At 46.4% G+C, this 26,224-nt stretch overlaps 1 protein-coding gene and 1 long non-coding RNA gene across 11 annotated transcripts in view; one reads left to right on the forward strand and one right to left on the reverse strand.

Annotated features, from left to right (window-relative positions):
* PCDH19 (protocadherin 19) overlaps window positions 1-26,224 on the forward strand; it is a 124,711-nt gene that overhangs the window by 24,567 nt on the left and 73,920 nt on the right. Inside the window, exons 3-4 of one of the 10 annotated variants that reach the window (XM_030575087.1) lie at window positions 19,168-19,268; window positions 25,360-25,427. The exons of 5 other annotated variants lie outside the window; for them this stretch is intronic. In XM_030575087.1, coding sequence (XP_030430947.1) covers window positions 19,168-19,245 — 78 coding nt within the window. In that variant the 3' untranslated portion in view covers window positions 19,246-19,268; window positions 25,360-25,427. Of the gene's footprint in view, window positions 1-16,408; window positions 16,443-19,167; window positions 20,832-25,354; window positions 25,470-26,224 lie in introns of those variants that run through there. 4 more of the 10 variants (XM_030575086.1, XM_030575089.1, XM_030575084.1 and 1 more) reach the window with 4 other exon arrangements.
* Window positions 1-26,224, reverse strand: part of LOC115657359 — a 45,175-nt gene that overhangs the window by 17,412 nt on the left and 1,539 nt on the right. Inside the window, exon 2 of the long non-coding RNA XR_004001961.1 lies at window positions 22,185-22,242. This is a non-coding gene — a long non-coding RNA (uncharacterized LOC115657359). The remainder of the gene's footprint in view (window positions 1-22,184; window positions 22,243-26,224) is intronic.

Consider the following 26,224-nt stretch of genomic DNA (forward strand, 5'->3'; position numbering starts at 1 on the left):
GCATGCTGAGCACAATTTTTTGAAAGGCTTTGCAGATGTTGCTTCAGTCAATCTGGGTCAAAAAAAGATTGCTTAGAATCATAAAGGTTAGAAGGAGATCAAATAATTCTGCCTTTTTATTGCTTGAATAAAGTGCTTGGAAAATATCATTCACCATTATTAGACTAAATGAGTTGGGATATAATAGGACTCAATATTAATTTTTCCATGTTGGCTGATTTTACCTGTTTTTTTATAATGCAGCTATATTCTGTATTATTGATTAGTAGCTTGCAAAACTGAATGTATGTATTAGTGTAAGCACATAGCAGTTTAATGTGTTGCATTAGAAACAACAAATAAGTATTCTTCTGTTTTACAGAAATATTTGACAATGGGAAAGACCTAGTTAAAGCAGCTGAATGTTGCATTCAAAAGTTGTTTCTCTGTTTCCTATGTAGGGGTAGTATCAAGTGATCTGCCTAGACACTATGGAAAGTGTGAATGCAAATTTTTGATATGATAGGCAGTCTAATGGAAAGTTATGAGATTACTGTTTCAACAAATGTCTGTCGTTCTGCTGAACAGGGATTGCTTAACAAATACAAACATCATCATCTTTTAAAACATAGTTTTTTATGTTTCTTCTTTTCTGGGTATGGAAGCTTTTATTTATATATAAAACTTTAGAACCTACATGTCCACTCAGTCCTACAGCAGCCAATTGCTCGGACAAATAAGTTTGGTTACAATTTGCAGGAGATAATGTTGCCCATGTCTTGTTTACAATGTCACCTGAAAGTGAGAACAGGCATTCACATGGCACTGTTGTAGCCTGCATTGCAAGATATTTACGTGCCAGATGTGCTAAAGATTCATACGTCCTTTCATGCTTCAACCACCATTCCAGACTATATGCCTCCATGCTGATGACAGGTTCTGCTTGATAATGATCCAAAGCAGAGCGGACCGACACATGTTCATTTTCATCATCTGAGTCCGATGCCACCAGCAGAAGGTTGATTTTCTTTTTTGGTAGTTTGGGTCCTGTAGTTTCCTCATCGGAGTGTTGGTTCTTTTAAGACATCTGAAAGCACGCTCCACACCTCATCCCTCTCAAATTTTGGAGGGCACTTCAGATTCTTAAACCTCGGTTGAGTGCTGTATCTATCCTTAGAAGTCTCGTTAAATGCGCTATGAAAATGTTCTTAAAATGAATATGCTGGGTCATCATTTGAGACTGCTATAATGAAATATTAGGCAGAATGTGGGTAAAACAGAACGGGAGACATACAATTCTGCCCCAATCAGTTCATTCACAAATTTAATTAATGCATTATTATTTTAACGAGCCTCATCAGCATGGAAGCATGTCCTCTGGAATGGTGGCCGAAGCATGAAGGGGCATATGAATGTTTAGCATATATGGCACATAAATACCTTGCAACACCAGCTACTTAAATGCCTGTTTTCACTTTCAGGTGACATTGTAACTAAGAAGTCAGCAGTATCTTCCGTAAATGTAAACAAACTTGTTTGTCTTAGCAATTGGCTGAACAAGAAGTAGGACTGAGTGGACTTGTAGGCTCTAAAGTTTTACTTTGTTTTATTTTTGAGTGCAGTTATGTAACCAAAAAAATCTACATGATAAAGAGTTGCACTGCAGTACTTGAGTGAGGTGAATTGAAAACTTACAGTTCTTTTGTTTATCATTTTGTACAGTGCAAATATTTGTAATAAAAATAATATAAAGTGAGCATTGTACACTTTGTATTCTGTGTTTGTAATAGAAATCAATATTTGAAAATGTAGAAAAACATTTCATAGAATATCAGAGTTGGAAGGGACCTCAGGAGGTCATCTAGTCCAACCACCTGCTTAAAGCAGGACTAATCTCCAGACAGATTTTTACCCCAGGATCCCTAAATGGCCCCCTCAAGGATTGAGCTCACAACCCTTGGTTTAGCAGGCCAATGCTCAAACCACTGAGCTATCCCTCCCCCATTTAATACATTTCAATTGGTATTCTATTGTTTAACTGTGCGATTAATTTTTTTTATTGCAGTTAATTTTTTTAATTAATCGCGTGAGTTAACTGGGATTAATTGACAGCCCTAATATAAATATAAAACTCCATTAACTATTGCATCTACAGCTATGGACAGTATTATACAGGTTCTCTGACATTATATTACAATGTTAAGAATAACTTTCAACTGCTTCTGCCATCCTTACTCACATCAAGTAGTACCTTCCTTCACATTTAAATAAGAATTAGACTGCTCAAAGTGTAAGATACTACTTACTGTAACAGTTGCAAAGTCAGCCCTGGATCACAAATATCCTCATGTTTTTAGTACATCAGTAATGTTAATAAGAACTTAGCTTCTACATATATTTAGAGATGAACCTAAGGCAAATCCAGTGCCCCTGAAATCTGGGAAAGTTCTGGTCCAAACTTGCTTCCTGGGTCTTGTGTTTATTATTGAACTTTGGCAAATTCAGTTTCAGGCTGGCTTGGGTCCACCTTCACTGACATTTAATAATGTGTTCATGACAAATGCAATCTTCAACTGCACAGGGAAATTGACTTATTTTAACTTCCTAAAGCTTAAAGACATCCCGCCCACCCCCTTTCTGGCACACTGCTTTTGAGCCCCTTTGGAAAAATGATGTGTGCTGGCCATGGTCCTGACTGTTATGAGCTGACAGCAGTGGTGTTGTCAGCAAAGGAGATGAAATTAGTGGCACATATGCCCTTCCCCTTCACGTTTCACACCCCTCCCCAGAGATTCTCTACAGAGTCTGTCAAAAGAGCTTGTTTGATTTGACTGTTGCTGCAGAACCAGCAGAGGGAGCACAGAAGCACAAAACATTATGTAAGTTTTCTGGTTACAGTAGCTACGGGCCCTTTGTGTGCGTGTGTGTGTGTCTGTGCTCAGTGACCAGAGATGAATTATTTTTTAAAAATGAAAGTATTTAGGAGTAGGCTCTTCCTTTGATTTTCACCCTTAAGTCTCGTTAGTATAAGTGGGTGTTAACATACACACATTATGGGAGAAAGACTATATCTTATAGACTTTTGGGGAAATTACTCATTAGACTCTAACAAATTATACCAAGCTACTGACTGCGCATGAGAAAACTCTTCGGAAAAGAGTATCGCTTTTCTATTCTGCTCTGTATTTTCTTTAGATTCTTCTCATTGATCTGATTAAAATAATCCTTTTTAAAGTGTGTTTCTTGGCAGAACTGTGATCCAGTAAAAAAAAAAAAATTACACACTGAGTTTCTGTATTTGCTGTCTCAACGACATCCATATCAAATTAGCGTCCGAAGATCATTTATCTAATTGCCAGTATTAACAGCACCAGCTGGTATCAAAAAATTGAGGGGTGTCTCTTCCATCACCCCAGTAATACAGATTCTTCTTCGAGTGATTGCTCATATCCATTCCAGTTAGGTGTACGCGCCGCGCGTGCACATTCGTCGGAAAACTTTTACCCTAGCAACTCAGTGGGCCGGCAGGTCGCCCCCTAGAGTGGCGCCACCATGGCGCTCCATATATACTCCTGCCGGCCCACCCGCTCCTCAGTTCCTTCTTACCGCCCGTGTCGGTCGTTGGAACAGTGGAGCGCGGCTTAGCTGACCTCCACTTCCCTAGCTACTCGTTTTCTCGTATATAATTATGCAGTTATAACACTTTTATATATATATTTGTATGGTTAGTTTAGTTAGCGGGGTTCAGGAAGTAGCCCCTTCCATGAGCCCAGTGCCGGAGCCATGCATGGCTCACCGGGTTTTAAAAAGGGGCCCGGCTTGCCAGAAGCCGCGGCCGAAGAGAGATCTACATGACTCCTGTTGAAGTGCCTCAGGGAATCACACTTGACAGATAAGTGCCCCCATTTGCAAGGCTTTTAAGCCGAGAACAAAAAGGTGCGGGACTTTCACTTGCCCCTCCACCTTGGGCGCGGAGCGATGTTCAAGCGGCGGGCAGAAGCGCCTCCTCGGCACCGGACCCCGCCGGTACCACCAAGGCCTTTCGAGCACCGATGTCGACTCGGCACCGCTCCCTTCTTCCGAGGTCGAGAGAGTCTACGATTCCTGCTGGTGCCTGGCGGCTCCCCGGCACGCGCCGTGGTTGAGCCCCCTGCTCCCGCTACTTCCGTGCCACCTGCATCGCAGCCAGAGAGCTCGCCTCAGTTGCGTTATCCGGCACCGTCACCTGCAGAGGCACCGATGACTTCGGCTCCATCGATTCCAGTCCCCCAGGACCAGGGAATCCGCTGCCTGGCAGCTCCCCGGCTCGCGCCGTGGTAGAGCTTACTGCTCCTGCTGCTTCTGTGCCAGCTGCACCACAGCTAGACAGCTCGTCTAAGATGGCTCGCCCGGCACCGACGACGTCGGCACCGTCGATCCCGGTCCCACGAGGGCCGTAGAATCCGGTGCCTGACGGCTCCCCGGCACGCGCCGTGGTTGAGCGTATTGCTCCTGCTGCTTCCGTGCCAGCGGCACCGCAGCCAGAGAGCTCGTCTACTCGGTTCGCCCGGCGCTGACACCTGCTACGACACCGATGACGTCGTCACCGTCGATCCCGGTCCCATAAGGGCCGTAGAATCCGGTGCCTGACGGCTCCCCGGCACGCGCCGTGGTTGAGCATATTGCTCCTGCTGCTTCCGTGCCAGCGGCACCGCAGCCAGAGAGCTCGTCTAGTCGGATCGCCCGGCGCTGACACCTGCTACGGCACCGATGACGTCGTCACCGTCGATCCCGGTCCCACAAGGGCCGTAGAATCCGGTGCCTGACGGCTCCCCGGCACGCGCCGTGGTTGAGCGTATTGCTCCTGCTGCTTCCGTGCCAGCGGCACCGCAGCCAGAGAGCTCGTCTAGTCGGATCGCCCGGCGCTGACACCTGCTACGGCACCGATGACGTCGTCACCGTCGATCCCGGTCCCACAAGGGCCGTAGAATCCAGTGCCTGACGGCTCCCCGGCACGCGCCGTGGTTGAGCGTATTGCTCCTGCTGCTTCCGTGCCAGCGGCACCGCAGCCAGAGGGCTCGTCTACGTCGGATCGCCCGGCACCGACACCTGCTGCGGCACCGATGGCGTCGGCACCGTCGATCCCGGTCCCACACGGGCCGTAGAATCCGGTGCCTGACGGCTCCCCGGCACGCGCCGTGGTTGAGCGTATTGCTCCTGCTGCTTCCGTGCCAGCGGCACCGCAGCTAGAGGGCTCGTCTACGTCGGATCGCCCGGCACCGACACCTGCTGCGGCACCGATGGCGTCGGCACCGTCGATCCCGGTCCCACACGGGCCGTAGAATCCGGTGCCTGACGGCTCCCCGGCACGCGCCGTGGTTGAGCGTATTGCTCCTGCTGCTTCCGTGCCAACGGCACCGCAGCCAGAGAGCTCGTCTACGTCGGATCGCCCGGCACCGACACCTGCTGCGGCACCGATGACGTCGGCACCGTCGATCCCGGTCCCGCAAGGGCCGTAGTATCCGGTGCCTGACGGCTCCCCGGCACGCGCCGTGGTCGAGCTAATGCTCCGGCTGCTTCCGTGCCAACGGCACCGCGGTCAGAGAGCTAGTCTAAGTCGGATCGCCCGGCACCGACACCTGCTGCGGTACCGATGACGTCGGCACCGTCGATCCCGGTCCCGCAAGGGCCGTAGAATCCGGTGCCTGACGGCTCCCAGGCACGCGCCGTGGTTGAGCTCCTGTTCCGGCTGCTTCTATCGGCACCGTCGATTCCAGTCCCACAAGGGCTATCGAATCCGGTGCCCGACGGCTCCCCGGCACGCGCCGTGGTTGAGCGTATTACTCCCGCTGCTTCAGTGCTGACGGCACCGCAGCCAGACAGCTTATCTAACTCGGTTCGCCCGGCACCGGCACCTACCGAAGCTCTGATGACCTTGGTACCGTGGATCCCGGCCCCACGAGGGCCGTCGAATCCGGTGCCTGACAGCTCCCCAGTACGCACTGTGGTTGAGCCTGCTGTTCCCTGCACGCCGGAGATGTTACCAACGGCGAGGGCTCTCAGTGCCATGACAGAGTCAGTGCTGCCTGACCCGGGCACCGCCGGTACGGGTAATACAGTCTCTTCAAGGGACTGTCCCCTGTCAGTACAGCAGAGCGGCACCGTCCATGATCACGGTCCCGCAGACACTCCAAGTCCTGTCGGCACGCCGGACACCACTGGCAGTCCCGGTACTGTTTTCCTCGGTACTGGTCACACTCGCTGCACCGGTCGGTATCCCGTTCGCCGACCCGCTATCGGCACCGTTCCGACATCTGGCACCGGGGCAGGTACCTTGACTCCTGTAGCTCTTCTCCGAGCCTCGAGATCTCGGTCGACCTCCCGACACCGTTCTGGTTGCGGGTCTGGATCTCGTTCCAGGTACCGATACGCCTCCCGATGCCGGTCCCCGGTGCCGAGTTGGGCAAGGTCCGAGTGAGTCAGAGACTCGGCCCGTGCCTTCTTTTAGTACCTCCATGGCCATCCGGACACGCATCCGTGTCATCCCATATGCGCAGATTTTATGCTCAGGACCATGATCCTGATATCATGGCCAGCGGGCGCCAGCCCCGAAGCAGAAAGAGCCTTGGCGAATGCAAGGTGTACTCTGCAGGGGCCCTGCGCCTCTGGGTAGCAAAGCAACAAGCCTTGCTTGGCTGCGATAATTATAGCACCTGGGTGGAGGAGTTTCTCCCTCGAACCTCCCACCTAGAGTTCGCTGCCGTCTTGGAGGACGGGGGAAAGAATTTACCCTTTGTTGGTAAAGGCATCTTCGCGGCAGAGACAGCCCCAGACTGCGAAGCCTGCTGGACAATAGGGTCCTAATGCGTCTCAGCGTGTATACGCTTGCGACCAAACGCAGGCCTTTATGGCCCCAGCCGCCATACTCTGTGCCTAGCCAGAGGCAGAACTCTGGAAAACGGCAAGGCCAAGGTGGTCGCAGACAAACGTCAGGCCCCCTAAAAAGCCAGAGTCGAAGTCCCTCGCAATTACCACTGGGACCAAAGACGGACCTTCCAAGGTTCGTCGGAGGGCGGTGTACCAGTCGCAGGACGGGATCCTGATCCCGCTTTCTCCTGGCATGGCCCCAGTTACTTTTAGATCGCTGGGTCCTGCGCACGATGGAGCATAGGTACCACCTTTAAATTGCTCCAGCCCTGTCCCCCTTCAGCGGACGAAAGGGGCTAGGGGTTTTACTCCCGTTATGCCCTAGTTCCCCACTCGAACACAGGTCTCAGACCTCCCTGGTCCTGCATGGACTCAACCGGTTTGGGATAAGGTTGAAGTTCTGCATGGTATCCCTGGGAACCATTATTCCATCCTTGCCTCCTGGGGGCTACTATGCCGCCCTGGATAGGAAGGACGCGTACTTTCGCAATGCCATCTTCCCTCCGCACGGGAGATGCCTCCGCTTTATAGCCAGCGGTGAATACTCCCGGTTTACGGCCATAGTCGCCGCCTACCGTAGCTATGTCGGATATGCGTTTTTCCGTATTGGGACGATTCGCTTATCCGAGGAGTCTCTGACACACAACCCACTCAGCCGTGGGCATCGTCACGGTCTTATTCACAGATCAAGGCCTGATGATTACTATAGAGCAATCCACTCTGGTTCCCACGCAGAGGTTGGGCTTCCTAGGGGCTATCTTGGTCTCCTACCTAGCCGGAGCCTGCTTATCGCAACTGCGGTTTTAGGCGATGGCATCAATCATCTGAGGTCTGAAGGCTTTCCCAACGACCTCAGCTCGTTCTTGTCTCAGTCTCCTGGGTCCATGGTTGCCCGCAAGTTTGTAACCAAACACGCCAAGCTCCGCCTCCGTCCTCTCCAAGTCCGGCCCACCTCGGCGTACCGCTTGGACAGGGAGCCAATGGTCATGGTAGTCACCGTTCCCTCGAACGCCTTAGGCTCCCTAGAGTGGTGGCTAACCCCCTCCTTGGTGTGGACAGGATGCGGTTTCATCCGCCCCAGCCCTCACCGCCCCTGACGGCGGACGCATCATCTCTCTGCTCGAGTGCTCATGGTCACCTCCGAGCTTAAGGCCTTCGGTCTTCTAGGGAGCTGGCATTCCTCATTAATGCCCCAAAAATCAGAGTAGTCCGCCTGGCATGCCAGGGGTTCCAGCGGCAGCTGCGAGGCCGTTGTATCTCGGTGTTTACAGCCAACACAATGGCCAGGTGCTTCATAAGCATTCAGGGGGGACATAGTCCTCCCCCCTTTTTTGTCAGGAGGCCATCCATTTCCGGGTCTTTTGCATGGCCCGCTCGATGGAGCTGGCGACGTCCTTTCTCCCAGGCGTTCGGAACGTCTTATCTCTTTGACTCAGCAGGTCTTTCCTGTCTTACGAGTCATCACTCTGCCCCATGTGAGGCGTCCCGCTTTCCGGAAGTGGAAATGGTTCCTCACACAGACCTGTTCGCTCACCGCGAGTGCAGGAAATGCCAGGTGTTCTGCTCCTTCCAAGGTCTCTCCTCGGAATCGATCTTGGACGCATTCCTGATACCGTGGAACGGCCAACTGCATTATGCCTTCCCGCTGTTCCCACTGGTTCGTTACGTCCTGCTCAAATTCCGCAGGGGCGGAGCGTGCGTCATCATGATCACTCCAGAGTGGTCCAGGCAGCACTGACATACCACGTTGCTCGGCCTGTCAGCCCAGACCTCATCACTCAGGGCAATGACAGGCTTCGTCACTCGGACCTGCAGCCTCTTCGCCTCACGGTGGCTCCTGCGTACCTGAGTTGGGGTGACAGGCAGCCTTCCACCTGGTCAACGTACCGAGCCAGGTGGAAGCGTTTCCTTTACAGCTGCAGTACGCTCGATCTTGCTCCTGCTGAGGTCTCGATCCCCTCTATTTGGCCTGCCTCTGGCCTTCAGCGGCAGGATCTGGCGGTATCATCGCTGAGGATACTCTCAGCAGCCGTCCCTACCTTCCAGCAGGCTAAGATGGACGTTCAGTGTCCCACGCTCTATGGGTTCGAGGTCCCTCAAGGGCTTGGAGCGCTTGCACCCTCGGGTGCGCCGCCCAGCCCCGCCCTGGGGCCTCAACCTAGTCTTGGCCAGACGGGTCTCTGAGATCAGAGCTCTTACGAAGGTTCCACAAAGACAAGGTGCAGTTGTGACCGCACCCGGCTTTCCTCCCTAAGGTGTTTTGGCCTTTCATGTTACCCACAGCTCAACGCAATGGGCATAACCGTTGCACTCCTTGGACATCTGTGGAGTGCTCGCATTATGTTGTGCTGACAGAATCATTTCCTAAGGTGCCCCAGCTCTGCCCCGGTAGCGGGCCAAAGGGAGGGCTTGCTTGTTTTCCTCTCAGAGGATCTCATCTTGGGTGATGGCGGACATCCCCACTTGTTCTGATTTGGCTCATATTTCTCCAAGCCACATCACCGTGCATTCTACCAGGGCTCAGGCTTCATCTGCCGCCTTGCTGGCTCGTGTTTCTACCCACGAGACCTGTCGCGAAGCTCCATTGGTCCTCGGTCCTTACCTTTGCTTCGCAGTATGCCCTGGTTCAGCAGTCAAGAGAGGCTGTAGCCTCTGGCTCGGCAGTTTTATTCTGCCACATTTCACTCCGACCCCACCGCCTTTGTAAGGCTTGGGATTCACCTAACTGGAATGGATATGAGCAATCACTCGAAGAAGAAAAGACGGTTACTCACCTTTGTAACTGTTGTTCTTCGAGATGTGTTGCTCATATCCATTCCGCACCCGCCCTCCTTCCCCACTGTCGGAGTAGCCGGCAAGAAGGAACTGAGGAGCGGGTGGGCCGGCAGGAGTATATATGGAGCGCCATGGTGGCGCCACTCTAGGGGGCGACCTGCCGGCCCACTGAGTTGCTAGGGTAAAAGTTTTCCGACGAATGTGCACGCGCGGCGCGTACACCTAACTGGAATGGATATGAGCAACACATCTCGAAGAACAACAGTTACAAAGGTGAGTAACCGTCTTTTCTCTAATCAGGATTTAGAGAATCCATTTTGTTGATGATACACATGGAAGAATAGAATCCACTTTCCCCTCCCATAGCTGTACTGGCTCTGCAGTGCTACCAGGAGTAAATGCTTGTTTGTCCCTAACATAAGCAAATGGGACTCAAATCCCACAGAGAATAGATCTGTTGAATTACGTAGTTACTTTTCACACTAAAATGACACTGTAAGTGTTCATCTGCCCTTGCTGTCTCTAGTTTGAAGCTGTAACTTGCCATGTGTGAACATGACAATTGCTTGCTGTGATAATGCTGCTCTGTTGTTGTTTGCTATACTGTATGGCAGCTTGAGGCGTGTGACTGTTGCTGTTTTAAAGTCAATCAATAATAATTATTTTTACTTCAGGTGGGGAATAAGGGAATAGAGTGCAGTAGCAGACAAATTCTTAAATACAAAGACAATGTTTGCATGCAAATGTCCTTGGTGATAAAGAATAGGGATAAAATGTATATGTATTTCATGAAAATTGTTTCTAAATACAATTGTTTTCACAGATTTACATGAAGCTGATGGTTGTTCTCTGGATATAAAAACTAAATATCATACACCCAAAATCCTTTTGGGGATCTTCGGAAGGGGGGATGGTAGATTTGTCTACCTCTCTTCTCCTACCCTCCATTTACACAGGGCAAGAAAGTCATCCTGATGCAATCTGAGAAAATTATATATAGCTCAGTTTTCACATACCAGTTCTATCAAAGAAAAATTGAATGTGACAATCCTGGGTTTATTGTTATGAGGCAAATTTCTTATTCCTATGACAGCCACAGAAGCATTAATCTTGGGTGCGTAAAACACATTCCACCCAGTACATCTTTGTAAAGTAGCCCTAAGTGGAAGATGTTACACTTCTATACCACTGAAAAAGTTCTCTTTTTCAATATCTCCTCTGTGCACCGTTTTGGTTCTTTTTCAAAGTCCTTTTTTTACTTTGTTTGGATGTTGCAATTAATGAGGTTTTGAAGTACATGTTCCGTCAGTGTTAATTCGGAACTTGTAAAATCTCGGTGGCCAAATCCAGTATTCTTGAATCTGCTCAGACTCAATGATAAGCATGATAGAAACACCTAGATAAACAGAGTGTGATTATTCAGGCAACTTTCTCCTCGCAGGATAAAAAAATACTCTTCCAGCTCTCTTTTTGGAATCAGAATAACTTCCAGTGGCCAATTTTGGTTAATAATCACAGATGCTTATTCCCTGTACCCCTCATCAAGTACTGGATTGAGTTTCCTACTATCTGAGCTCATTAGATTCCCAATCACATCAGACCCTGTTAGGCTATCTTCCATTCATAGCTGCTGAAGTACCCTTATTACCTCACTGCTTGTCAGGATTTTCCTTTTTACGTTGTAAATTTTTAATTGTTTTCTGGCACAGCATAAGCTCATTGTTTTGTTTTGTCCTGCAAAATAGTTTCTCTGATTTTGAGTGTTGTCTGTTGGATACCCCCATCCATCCGCAATGGTGCAGACCATGTCCCCTCCTGGTCATAGTCACATAATATCCCTGTGGCACCTACAGCAATTGCTTATACAGTAACTCCTCTCTTGACGTTGTAGTTATGTTCCTGAAAAATGCGACTTAAAGTGAAACGATGTTAAGCGAATCCAATTTCCCTATAAGAATGAATTTAAATGCGGGGTGGCTAAGGTTCCAGGGAAATTTTTTTGCCGTACAGTACAGTACTATAGTTGGGAGGTGCCCCTACCTTACCCCACTCAGGCACAGCCCACCGGCACTGGGGACAATGAGTCAGGCAAGGAGCCTGAAGGTGCTGTGCGCTAGGAAAAGCACATTACACAGCAGCAGCTTCCCCTACTCTGCAAGCACCAGGGGTGGGAGGCTCAACCCTTGGCCTGCCCATGCTACCTCTTTCCCCCAAACTCCCACCCTTAACTTGCGTCTTCTTCCCCCCCTTTATTCCGCACCCCTCATCCTTGCTCCTATCCTCTCCCTCCCCTTGCCTCCTGCCCATGGCAATCAGCTGGCTTGCGGTGTTTGGGAGTCAGGGGAGGGAAGGGGAGCCTGCGCGCCGTGTCCTCGCTCCTCCCCCTCCCTCCTGAACACCGCAAGCCAGCTGATTGCCGTGGGCAGGAGGCAGGGGGAGGCGGAGGAAGGCGCTGATCCGCAGGGTCTGCTAGGGGGCAGGAGGCGCTGGGGGGGGGCGTGCAGGGGAGCTGATGAGGGGGCTGCCAGCTGTGGACAAAGCAAGCAGCGAAATGATGTTATAGCGAAGCATTGCACAACTTTAAATGGAGCATGTTTTGTAATTGAGCAGGGACGTAAGATCAAAACAACATTAAGCAAGAGGACGTTAAGTGGGGAGTTACTGTTCAGAAAGGTAATATTAGGTGACTGTTTAATGTAACTGAGGAGCTGGAAATAAGGGAGAGGAGCCAGCACCATGTGATCAGCCAGATTTCCATGGACCATGGGCTAATGTAGCCCATGGATTGAGACCCTGTTCTGTTGATTATATGCCTTAGAATGCACTGAGTTTACAGATGCTTCCTTGCAGTTTTGTTTCATCGTTCTTTGCCCCATACATAACAATGAAATTCAACGCAATATTGTGTACTTACTACAAAGGGCATCTTTACCACCCACTTTAATTAGTATTATGTATGCATCTCAGAGAGAGACATCATCTCTTATAGTACCATATATGAGCCAAATTGAGCACCTGCATATTCCCATTGCCTGAAATCATGTAATACTTAGGAGCAGTTATTTTCAGATTTGCAGGTTGGGAAATGATGTTTAAAATGCTTGAGACCTGTCTATGCTAGCAGCTTTGCACTGGTGCAGCTGCTATATTGTTGGCTGTGGATGTAATACAGATGCTTCTTTTAGTGTAGACCTACCTGGTTGTGAAGAAAATATAAACTGAATGTAAACTGTTGCAGTTTTGGCTTTCTAAATCTGCAGACGTACAGACTAAAACGGTGGGTCTGAGTTTCAGAGATGTTGAACACCTGCAGCTCTTACTGAGTTGGAGATCAGTATTGCTAAAAACCACACCCAGTAGCTTTGAGAGGTTTTAATTGTCTGTTTCAGTTCACCGAAGTCTTAACCCTGAAGCCTAATGGTGACAACAATCCTAAAGCAAATTGTGATGCAAACCCATATTATTACTACTACTACTATAATAATAAAAATTTATTATTTATTTATTATTAATATCATTATCATACCTGTTTCACAGGTAGGGAAATGGATGAAGAGAGGTGAAGTGAGTTGTCCAAAATGTCATGTCAGAGCAGGGTTTAAAACTCAGAAATTTCTGGGCTTCTACTGCTATGCTCAGTAGAAATAGAGTGTAATTTTCTGGCCATAGAACCAAATCTGTTTGTTAATGGTATATGTTTTTCATTTGACGGTAAGGTTACTTCTAGCATTACAACAAAAAACAAGTAACTGTAAATGACAAAAGTGTGATTTCTCAAGAGAAACATTTTAGAAAATGAGTTTGCTAGTGAAGTAGTTCCTTGAGGTGCTGGGCGAATTTCAGATTTTTTTTTTCCAGAGTAGCAGCCGTGTTAGTCTGTATCCGTAAAAAGAACAGGAGTCCTTGCAGCACCTTAGAGACTAACAAATTTATTTGAGCATAAGCTTTCATGGGCTACAGCCCACTTTGTCGGATGCATAGAATGGAACATATAATAAGAGTGAATATATACATGCAGAGAAGATGCCACACCAGCTCTCAGAGGCTAATTACTTAAGATGACCATCTTGATTATCACTGCAAAAGTTTTTTTCCTGCTGATAATAGGTCATTTTAAGTAATTAGCCTCTGAGAGCTGGTGTGGCATCTTCTCTGCATGTATATATTCACTCTTATTATATGTTCCATTCTATGCATCCGACGAAGTGGGCTGTAGCCCACGAAAGCTTATGCTCAAATAAATTTGTTAGTCTCTAAGGTGCCGCAAGGACTCCTGTTTTTGTTTTTAAATAATTGCAAATATATTTTTTTTTTTTTGCAATTGAAGCAAATGGGCTTAGATATTACAACTCCAGACAGCTGAACCAAAGTTGTTCAGAACTGCAAGCAATTGACATGGCTGAGACTTGTGAAATTCACTCAGAGTTCTCTAACTGTTCTCATGATATATGCAATGTAGCATTAAACTCAAGAAGTCAGTAGCAACTCCCAGTACTGTCTAATCCAGTTGCATGGTAAAGGGGATTTGGTGGTACAGAAAAGTGAAGGGAGAATTTTATATCCTATTTTTAAAGGATATTTTGATATTCAACTGCTCCATGATACTGGATGTAACTTTAGTAAAAAGTATGGATAGAAATCACTCGTTTATTCCAGTGACACAATTAGGTCACATTTGCCCCAAAATTTTAGTTTTATGAAAACAAGTTTTACAGAATTTCACATAGTGACTGCCACTATGGGTCAGCATTGAGTTTGAACCTGGAACCTCCAGTGCTAAAAGCATGAGGCTCTACTTGAGGCTTGAACTAAGAGAGACCTCTGCTAGCTGGCAGCTAGGATAGATATATATTCTCTGAAGGGGATGCAGAAAAACAGGTAACAGTAAGAACGTTTCCCAGAGTTTTAAAAAAATTCAGTAGTCTTTTTTTGTTTGTTTGTTTGTTTGTTTGTTTGTTTTAGTACAAGCATTTTGTCATGGTGTTTTGTGGCTGTAGCATTGCAGCATTATACTTGTGCCCAACAGCCAGAAAGTGAATTTGAGCCCAAGGGCTCCAAGCGTAGAACAACTCCTGTAGAACTGAGCAGAGAGCTTACAGCACTGAACCCCTGGACCAGAAAAGGACTCCATATGAAACTGAAACTGGCTGACCTATTTTCATTCTTCCAAACAGAGAGAAAGACAGCAAGTAAATGAGCAGCATAAATAATGAGAACAAAATAGATATTTAATTTTTTTCATGTATTAATAGTAACAGAGAGAAGGATTTTAAAAGGGTGTTTTGTTTTACCCAAGAATGGACACAAATCCTATTTGACTTAAATGGGAGCTGGTTCTGTGGCTTTAACTATAGCCAGATGTACTTTTACAAACTTTTTCTGGGTTGTGATGAGGGGTTTCATGTGTCTGTAGGAAAAGCCTCCCATGTACATGCACTTATAAAAGCAAAACTGTGCTTGTTTCATTCAAAGGGCAGAAATAACTATGTGGGTGAAAGCACAGTTTTGCTGGTAGAATCTGCATCCACACTAGGAGCCCTTTGCTGGTATAGTACACTGGTACAGCTACTCTGGCAAAGTGCTCCCAGTGTAGACTTGACCTATGTTACAGCCTACAATCAAAGCTTCCCCCCCATCTTTTTCTCCCACTTTCTTTTCAACCATCTCCCATCCCTTTGACACTCTTAATGATCCACTTTAATTCTGTGCAGGAATCCCTTGTAAGCCATGCTATAGAATTAAGCTATGTTGAGCGGTGGTTGGCTGTCATGCACCCAAGTTTTTATTGGCTCACTTAGTTTCTCATTTAATATTGACGATTTTTTTCCTCCAACCTGCCGTTTCATCTCAAAGGGAACTGTAAGGCATTTATGAACAAGGTAGGCTCTGATCATCGTCCATCATGTTACAGATGTAATTGTGTACATTCTGTACACTCTGTGGGACTCACATAATCGCCAGGCAGAATGTATCATTCATAAATTGTTTAGGGCGACCTTTTGTACAGTAGCACTAATTATTATTATCACAGAAGCCCAGTAAATGAGACTGGTAATTATTAGGGATTTATTTGAATGGACAGCTGAGCTTTTCTTGGCAAGTTAGTCAAAGCAGTTGTCATGACAGCCACACAAATGTGTCTTATGAATTGGGTTAATTAGGGTAATTAATAATTGTTGTTTTGCCCTTTTTTAACAAGGGATTGCCTAGGCGTTATCAAAAGGGGAAATCGTCCCTAGTGCATTTTTTTTTTTCTGGCACAAAAACTTTCAAATCTTAAACCTGAAGTAGTAAGTACCTGCAGGACTGCCATTACATATGTAAACGTGGCATTCTTTTTTTTCTTGTGCAAGCCAGGGTATGTTTTAATCTTACTACTGAACTGCTGTTACTTGCCAGAGTTACATAGCGAAGGATTCATCATCACGAATCGTATTATTGTAGCACCTAGGAGTTCTAGTTGCAGACCAGGCTCCATTGTGCTAGGTGCTGTACAGTTGTCATGATCCTGTTCTGCCAATGGGCTTTTTGTCACTGAGGGCATTGGGACTAGAATCAGGCCCTGTACACACTAGAACTTTTGAACTCATTTTAAAGCCTGGATTATAAATTATTTATTTTGTATTACGGTAGTGCCTGCCTACAAGCCAAAGCCCAGTTTTGCTAGGTGCTTGTACAAACATATAACAAAGAGACTGTTTCTTTCTTGATGAGCTTACATGACAGATGGATTTTGATTCTCTATCAGAATTACTAAGCTGAATTCTCTCTCTTCTGGTATGGATGACCAGTTGGAGCTAATCCTGACATCGTTGCTCAGGTAAAGCACATCTTTATTTCAGTACTTTCTGCAGTTTGCTTGAGACCTTAGACTTAGTCACTATTGTAATAATTATCATTAATGTTGTTTATAGTGTGTCGTGTCTAGGAGCCCTAGTCATGGATCAGTGCCCCGTTATGTTAAGCAGTATGCACACACAACAAGATGACCTTGTCCTGGAGAGCTCTCTGTCCATGTAATTTAACTTGGAAGCCTCATAGTCCCACTTTGCTTTACATTAAGTTACTGCTGTTGTGATTTTCTCCATTACTGCTAGCGTGTACTCGGTGATTCACAAGACCTTTAGTGGAGACAGTCCCTGCTTTGAAGAACGGTAAAAATGTGACAAAGGGCTTCAGGATTTAGCTGCTGATTATTAAAAATGAACCAAGATAACAGGTGTGACTCAGGCATATTAAAATAAGCTTTGTACAGAAATGAACTGAAGACATGATTGGAGACTGTGACTGGCTTTTCAGGTGCAAAAGCCTTGTTTATTTTTTTTATCACCTCTGGGTTTTTGAAGACCCCTTTAAAAATAAAGTTTATGTGATAACACACATCTTTTAAAAAGAAAATAATGGGGGTAGGAACCCTGCAGAGAGGCAACAGTTTTAATGAAGAAATACTTTACATCATTCTCTTACAACCTTAGGGCTAATAGCCTGGAACTGGTACTTTGGCTCCTTTAAAAAGCCCAACAAGGCAATCCAATTATGGACTCTGAAACATTTTTATTTTTAGTTTCTTGTAAAAGCAGTTCATCCTCTGCCATGGTACATTAACTGGAGGGAACAAGAAGCAGTGAGGTTTTGGCACCTTTTGTAATAACTAACTGGCTATATTTACCAGATTGTTGTTAATGCAGAGGGAGTATTTTTTTTCCTTCTTGTAAGGGGAGATGGAAGGAGTAAAAGAAGGAGAATGCAGTACAATCCATACCTTAATAAAGACCTACTAAGTTGGAAAGCAGTTTTTCTCCCTTTCCTACAGTTTATCCTCTTAATAGGCAACACTTTGGTTGTTTCTGCTGAATTTTTCTTCTCTGTCTAGTTGAGTGATACCTATCTGGGAATGGTCCCCTGACCTGTGCGTACTGATATTGTTCTGTGTCAGTTTGCTGTCTTCCCCCAGTGGAGGTTGGGCCAGAAAATATAGTTTGTTTTCAGTGCTCTCTCCAATCAGGAGAGAACAAATCTGAGCTATGGGTGTGAAGTCCCTGCTGAAGATACTTCCTGGTGCACGTAGCACTGAGCTATGGGTGAGGAGTACTATGTGAAGAAACTTCCTGTTATGTACAGCACTGCATCATCTGCTAGCTTCATTATGGTTTTGTTTTTAAAAAAAGCCATCCTCTGATGGATGAAATATTGGCCAGAGGTAGAATATTAGACATGATAGAACAGTGATTTAACCTGATACTGAAAATCCTCTATTCTTTTGACATTGGATAAAATAATTCTGGATACGTGTGTTAAAATGCATCCTACATCACTTCTTGTAAAAGAGTAATATGTTGGGCCAAACTTATCCTGGTCTAATTTCCTTACTTTCAGAGGAGTTACATCAGTGACTAAGTTGGCCCAGAGTGGCCCTCTACTAATAATGCTCAGTACAGGAAATGACATTTGGAGCATGCTGCTCAGAATCCTTTGCAGAAAGCTGGGTGTGGAATAAAGATGAAGCATGAGGGAATTTTGGCAACGCACCTCAAAGTCTCCATCTCTCCTTAGCAAGCAAAGCCCCACTCACAGATGTACAATACATCACACTCCTCTATAGTGTTGTTCGTTGTGTCCCTCGGTGTGAGCTCCGTGTCTCCATTTTAAAATCGAGCGTCTGATGTTAGACCCAGTACTGAATGTGTGAGTCACAGCAAGAACACACAATCAGCATGTGTCTAGAACAGCAGTAAGGCTCTTCACGAGTCATCTGACAGACTGAGTGGCAGTTGGGTGATATCAGCATGTCAGGGGCAAAGGATGGCAGGACAACTCCTTACACTTTCACTTTTTATGAAAAGAATTAAAACCAAACTGTTCCTTTCAAGGTTGGACCTTGTGCCAGGCTAGCAGATGCCTTGGTGCTTTGAGAAAATGAGGCTCTGGACCTTTTGGACAGGGTGACTTGATTTAAATCACCAGGTGAAAAACCTCCATTTAAATTATCAATTTTGATAAACTTTTCCATTTGTACTTCACTTATTTTCTGAAGAAGCAAATTCTCATTGGTTGATATAAACAATTAAAAGATGTTGATTTACAACTAAATGGAGCCTTACATTAGATTTGGTACGTTTTTTTTCCTATGTAGGAGGGTACACTATAACTGTACATTTATTTAAGCAATTCTATAACTTAAATTCAGATTATTTATTAATTGCCCATTTTTAGTATGTTAGAAAATGGTAAATGATATTTCTTATTTATTAGTTAATTAACTGTTCATGATTTGTGTCAAGCTGCATTAGGATGGCAACTGGAATTTAAACACAAAAAACAGCATACTTTAATTAAATGTTTTCAGAGACTATAAGAAGTTTAGGGCTTAGCATATTTTGTATTAAATTCAGATACCACTTTTAATAGATTTATTTTTAAAAAGAAAAACTTACAATAATTTAAATACCATAAAAATCCAATTAAAAAAATTTAAAAAACTGATGTTTTCCCATCCTTTTCTTGGAGGAAAATCATCTGAAGGACTGTGTCTTTGGGGAAGAATTTCAGTCTGCATCTTTGACCTGGCACTGGGGTGCCACATGAAGGTGATGGGTTTGACCTCTGAGGTGAGGGAAGAGATTGTCTTATCTGTGTCCCCTTTCCGTTCTTTCCGTTTTCCAAGGTGGATTAAAAAAAGTAGTTTCTTTAGCCATAGTCTTAAGTTTTGTGCATCATATTGTGCAACTTGTGCAGATCACATTGAAAGGCTTCAGTGTTTACAAGATGAAAGAGAACTATGAAAATATAAACTCCACAGGATGAATTTCACTCTTGGACCCTCCAGTTTCATTGGTTACCCTTTACAAATGTGTCTCTCATCTTTCGCATTACATCAGTTTGAAATTTTTGGTGCCACTGCTGCTGTCGAAGGGAGGAAAGAGATTCTCTGCTATACACTGACTGATTCCACCCATCCCATCTCATGCAGCCTGCAAAGCATAGCCAGAGCTGTGCTGCTTTGTACATCGGTCAACGCATTGATCCCCCTGCAGCCTGGATTAAAACGCCTGACTTTTCCACAGTTTGATGGTAATTTCCCCTCCGTTTCTCATTTCAGAGTTCCTTTGTCAACTTCCCTACATTGGTACAACCTGGAGAAAGGCACAGTACCTTTCAGCCTTGCAGTCAGTCTCTTTCATGACTGCAGGGTATTTCTGTGGTTTGGAGAGCTGAGAGAAAAATTTTACCCATGCAGCAAAAATGGGAAAAATTGCTGTTTGATAAATAATTTCATTGTGAGTTAAATACCCTTGAGACTTACAGTGGTAGCCGCCAGAAGATACTTTGTTTGCAATTCATCCCTAGCAATTATAGATAAACAGTTTAAATGATGACAAGACAAGTATTCATGGCATTATTTCACAGGGTTTGATCATCCTCAATTGTTGTGGGATTTTAGATGAAGACAGCTTGAGCCTGCTGGAGCCATGGCCTGACTTTTTAAAAAACGCATGGGCACAATTATGTACCTAATGTGCACGCACACATCTACTTTGGTTGCATGCACAAATGGTTATTTGTGGGTCTAGCCAACTGTACGTGTGCGTAAATACTCAATGTTCCCATGCACATTTTAAAAATCAGGCCTTCGGTCTCTGGCTTTGCCCTTTTACTATGGCCAGGTTAATTTCATTTTGAAAAAAATAGTGAAAAAAACTCTAAAGGGTTATGCAGATTGCAAATGCAGAGTTTTATAGAGATCTTTTCCCCTTAGGGAGAAACTTCGCTCTCATTCCTTGTGCATAATTACAATAAATGGGCTTGTATTTGGGAACTGTATTGGAATTGGGGAGATTGGATCCATCCCCCAAACTGTATCGCCTTGGATGATGATATCCTATGCTGTACTGGCCTTCTCAAATGTGGCACAGAATCAAGCCTTGCCAGATGTGGTGGCCGTCAAGTTATTTGCTCGCTCACTCTGCAGCAGCCATCTCTCCGTGCAGTGGAATTGCAGTAGCTCTGGTGTGTTCAGAGCCTTCATTGGCCCCTATGGTGCTGAGGAGCTTTATGGCCTTCAGAGGGAGAACACCTTCAACACTGTTACTTGAGGAGAGAATGTGCCAATGTTTTGTCTTGCAACTGTATTGCTCCTCCTGAAGGATTTCTCTTGTCTGTTTTTTCTCTCACTGATGAAATATACATGAGTAATACTACTAGTCAGTAATCATAGAGCTCCTTTCATTCATGATACTAAAAGTGTTTCACAAAGGTGGGGAAAGATCATTATCTCCATTATACACACGAAGAAACAAATATTGGAGGCTAAGTGACTTGCTCATGATCTCAAAAGTGAGTCAGATGCAAAATCAGTTACAGAATCCAGGCATCCTGGCTCCCAATCCCTTGTTTTCATCAATCTTTCCCTTGATGCCTTGGCCTGGAATTATGCAATGGAGGCAGGGGCACTGCTTAGGCACACAAGCTGACCTCCTAGAACTTCCTTTTGATTGAAATGGAAAGGCATTGGCGTGACTTCATGACTTTATTATTCCCAACACAATTGCAAAGACTTTGGGCATTTTTTGTCATGACAAATCTGAGATCCCTCCTCTGGTCCCCAAAATGTATCACTTCCAACTTGGAGCTCCAGAGAGCGAATGACAATGAGTTTTATTTAACCCTGGAGATAGGAACATTTAAAAAAAAAATTGAATCTGTTACGTTAGATTTTATTCGTAACAGAAGGAGACAGGGAAAGGACGGTTTTTAAAAGGTCTCCAAGTCATGCCCCATTAGTCTAAGATCTCTGATTAAATCAAGATTGTTTCAGGGCCAACAGCCTTGCAGTGCTGAGGGTGTTGAAGGAAATGTCTGAGGCTGCACTTGTACATATTGCACATCAGAAAATCCTAGACATGGTGCTACAAAAGACTTATTATTACGTTGTCTTGGCCTTTATCCCCAGGGACCAATTCACGATTTTTTCCTTAGAATGTATTCACACTTGTGTACGTTTCACACCCCCCGGCCCCCGCCATGCTTGTGGTGTTTGTGTGTGTGGAAACTGACCATGCAAGCGGTCCTGTGCACTCCCTGAACACAGGGAGTAGACTCTGTTAGCTTCAGATAGACTGGTATGGAAGGGAGCTTTGATGTGGGCTGGAAGGGGAGCCACATGATCTAAACGTAGGTGGCTCTGGTGGCTATGAACTCTCACGCAGTGAGTGTAATTAAGGGGCAGTGACTGCCGTTGCAGCCCATAGGCTAGGGCAGTGGCTGTGGAGGGGACTGTGCTGAAGCCCATCACTGCTGCCCTACGTTGGAGGGTGTGTATTTAATTCCCCTGATTCCCTGCACAGGACATCCATACAAAGCTCAGTTACTCAAGCTTTATGTGAGCTTCCTGAATTTCATGCAGTTTCATTAGGCTTTTGTTAAAAAATTACTAATTAATGTAGGATATTATTACCCCTTTGGAGACAGGGAACAGAAGATTCAGAGTTCTATGGCTCTGCCCTTTGTTACCAGCCTGAACTTACCTTTAGGATGTTTTAAGCAGACAGTCCACATCATCAACCCCAGAGCTGCTGAAAGGAGCTGGAAGAAAGAAGGGAAGTCAAAAGATTTGATAGGCAGCAGCAGTGGCCTCAGTAGCACATTCAGAGAGAGGTTCCTGAGGCTTTAATGTAGAAAGTAGTGTTTAAATGGGGTCTAGACTGGAGGAAGGGGAAGAGAGGCAGATAGGTTGGTAGGAGTGATGGGGAGAGGGGGGAAGAGACAGAAGATGGGACAGAAAAAAGCAGGGAGCTGACATCTTTCAAATGCAATCTGAGAGTTTCTTAGTAGTCACTCTTAAAGGCTTCTCTGCCATAGCTGCTGGGATGCAAGTGTCTCCACTCTTTCTTCCTAAACCTGCTCCATGAAGGAAATTGCTTGGGTTGTGTTTGCCAGCTGCGCACTTTTGCTTTTTTAGAGGCATGCCTCTGACACCCCACACACTGCTGCCATCCACCCAGCCCTAATTCCCTTCTTCTGTGAAAGTGAGGCCCTGATCAGTTGTTGTTAAAGCTTGCCTAGCCCTCTGGATGGGTATTGGCCTTAACATCAGAACATCTCAGCTCCCTGGAACCAGCAGGGCCTACTTAGCGCTCTATCTGGTCAAGGTAGATAGCTTTGTGCCATTTACTCTGTGTAGGATCTTTCACATGGGGCCTTAAATACTGAGGTCCTATCTGCTCTGCATGGGCATTAAAGGTCCTAGGACACCTTTTTGTAAAAGAATGAGGTTGCCTTTGTGTCTTTGGGCACAATTTCTCCTCCCCCTGCTGCTTTGGGCCTGGTAGGTGCTGCCCTCCACCTTAGGGATGACTGTTTCTCAGTTACGTATGCAAATAAAGCCAAGTCCAGTATCCCAGCCAAAGGCAAAAATGGACCCTACAGAAACAGTATGACTCCACTGTGAATGGGCAGGCAGGGCTGAATTTGGTAATCACTATGTCCCAGTGTGCAGGGTGGGTAAGAGCTGGTGGGTCCATGACCAAGCAGATAACTATGGTTATTCCCACCTAGGGAGGTGGAGCACACCGATGGCAGCAGGGGCTAACTCAGGGGTCAGAGCCATTTTTAAATTTTTGTCTTTTGACCAAAATATTTTGAGAGCCACATCACATGCAAAGCTACTTGTAGAGTTAGAATTTATCAACTAATAATAATTGAACATATTAAAGTTATTACTACTCACCAATACTTTTAATATGGCTTCTGTTGTTTGAATTTGAGTATAAACAGGAGGGGGCTCCGGGCAGAGAATTGGGGTGCAGGGAGGGTGTGGGTTCTGGAAGGGGGTTGGGGTGCGGGAAGGGATGCGAGTTGCAGGCTCTGGCCAGGAGACGCTTACCACAGGTGGCTCCTGGTCAGCTGCGCAGCAGGATTCTGGCCCCATGCCACTCCCAAAAGCAGCTGGCTGCTGGCACGTCTCTGTGCGCCCCTGGTGGGGAGGAGGCAGCTCCACATGCTGCCCCCACCCCCAGCACTGTTCTCACACTGTGTGGGCGGTGCTTGCGGGAGTGGGCAGTGCACAGAGAACCTCTGCCCCTCTCCCCCACAAGGAATGCACAGAGATGTGCTTCCAGGAGTGGCATGGGGCCAAAGCCATACTGTGCCATCGGCCAGGAGCTGCCTGTGGTAAGAGCCTCCCAGCCAGAACCTGCACCTTGCACTCCCTCAAAAAAATGACTGTCAGCAAGGGGGCAGCCAAAGAGCTGCATGCGGTTCCGGAGCTGAAGGTTGCTGACCCCTGGGCTAAGTGGTTCTGCTGCTGCTAGGTGGCTTGGGATCAGGGCCAGCTTTAGGAAGTGCGGGGCCCAATTCGAACATTCTCAGCGGGGCCTGGCAGGGATGACTTAAAAAAAAAACATGTAAAGAAAAGTCTTTCATTTCTTAGCAACCGGTTTCCCTATTAAAAGCTCTGATTTAAGGGATGTGTCACAGTATGTATTTTTTTGTACCAATAGGGTTACCATATGTCCGTATTTTCCCAGGAAAATTTCCCAATTTTAAAAATTCCTCCTGGATGGCGATTTAAGAACCAAAAAGACTGACATGTCCTGGAAAATACAAATGTACGTTAACCCTACCTAAAGTTCTTTTTTAAAAAGATGGGTCTGAATTAGAAATGAGATCCGTTTCACATGTCTGGGTCCCCACCACTCCCTGAGGGTGTGCTAGGGTGACCAGATGTCCCGATTTTATAGGGACAGTCCCGATTTTTGGGTCTTTTTCTTATATAGGATCCTATTGCCCCCCCCCAACCCCTCTCCCAATTTTTCATACTTGCTGTCTGGTCACCCTAGGGTGTGCATATGTGTGGGTTCCAGCTGCTCCCTGCCCCCTCATTGAAGCAGGTGTACAGGGTTACTGCCCTGGGAACTGCAGGGCACTAGTAGACATGGGGCTGGCTGAAGGCAGGGTAGGGACTGACTGGAGGTAGGGTCTGGCTGCAGGCAGGGCAAGGAGTGCGGGGCTGGCTGACTTCAGGCAGGGGTGTGTGGCAAGGGTTGGCTGGAGACGGCAGGGGCTGCAGGGCTGGTGCGGGCAGGGCAGGGGGTGCAGCACGGGCTGGCTGGAGACGGGGCTGTGGGGCGGGCTGGCTGGCTTCAGGCAGGGCCGCAGGGCCGTGCTGCAGGAGTGGGCAGGGCTGGAGACAGAGGAGTGTGGGACTGGCTGGCTTCAGGCAAGGGGGTGCGGCAGGGGTTGGCTGGAGACGGGCTGGTCACGGGCAGGGGGTGCGGGGCTAGCTGGAGACAAGGCCAGCTTTAGGAAGTGCGGGGCCCAATTCGAACAGTTTCAATGGGGCCCCGACAGGGATGACTAAAAAAAAAACAAAACAAAACACTTAAAAAAAACCACCTTTCATTTCTTCCATGTATTATTTACATGTATTATTTACTTTCCATGACTATGTACATAATAACAAAATTATGTATTACATACATTACATCATATTGTATATGGCTCTTTTCTTACTCCCACTTTGGTACTTCCTACCAATATCTCTTGATCTCTTGCCCATATTGATAGAAGTCACCACATTCTAAAAGAATATTAATTATAGATTTTCACTTTCATATTAGGAAAATAATTTGTTTTGATAGTTGTACAACTGATTTTCTTCAATAATGTTTATTTTATGCCTCCTCCTTCCCCCCAGCACAGCCTGGCCCCGTGGAAACACTGCCCCCCACCAGCGCCGTCCACCTTGCAGAAATAAACCCTCCTTCCTCAGCACCACCCTGTCGAAACAGCTGTGGGCCAAAGAAGAAGGGGTGGGGGGAGAGAAACGGCACACATAGGCAAAAAGTATTCCATTCTATTCGTCCGAAGAAGTGGGCTGTAGCCCATGAAAGCTTATGTTGAAATAAATTTGTTAGTCTCTAAGGTGCCACAATCACTCGTGTTCTTTTTTCAGATACAGACTAACATGGCTGCTACTCTGAAACCTGGCACACACAGGGTGACCAGATCACAGCAGTAAAATAGGACCTCCCCCTTCCTCACTCGGCCCCACCATCACACCCCTCTTCACCCCCTAGTCCCCTGATGACTTGCTGCGTCCCTCCTAGTCAGTCCCCCACTCACCTCCTTTCACTTTCTCCCTCCCCTGCCAGAAACCCCCATGCCTGCCCCTAGAACCCCTGCTGGCTCACTGCTTGCCTCTTTGCCCACCTGCCGCTTGCCCACTTGCTTGCCCCCGCACCCCCCCTCCCCCGAGTATATAGCCTCATTTAAAGACCCGGGGTCACTATATTACTGCACACAGCAGTCAATCAATGCAGTTGTAGATAAATCTCTGGATTATGCATTTTTGTATAACTTTTATATGACTTTGTACTGAACCTTGGTAATATGTTATAGCGGGCCCCTAAGGTAGTATAATTAAGGTAAAAGAAAAATGTCTTTGCTAGAAGTAGAATAAGATCTTTCCTCCACTTTGTAATCAAATGCCCTATTGAATGAATGAAGTGTGAATGAGGAAGGTGTGGAAGGCAGCACCTCCAGACAGCTGCAACCCTTGGAGAGG

The sequence above is a fragment of the Gopherus evgoodei genome, chromosome 9, assembly GCF_007399415.2.
Source record: "Gopherus evgoodei ecotype Sinaloan lineage chromosome 9, rGopEvg1_v1.p, whole genome shotgun sequence".
NCBI classification, from domain to species: Eukaryota; Metazoa; Chordata; order Testudines; family Testudinidae; genus Gopherus; species Gopherus evgoodei.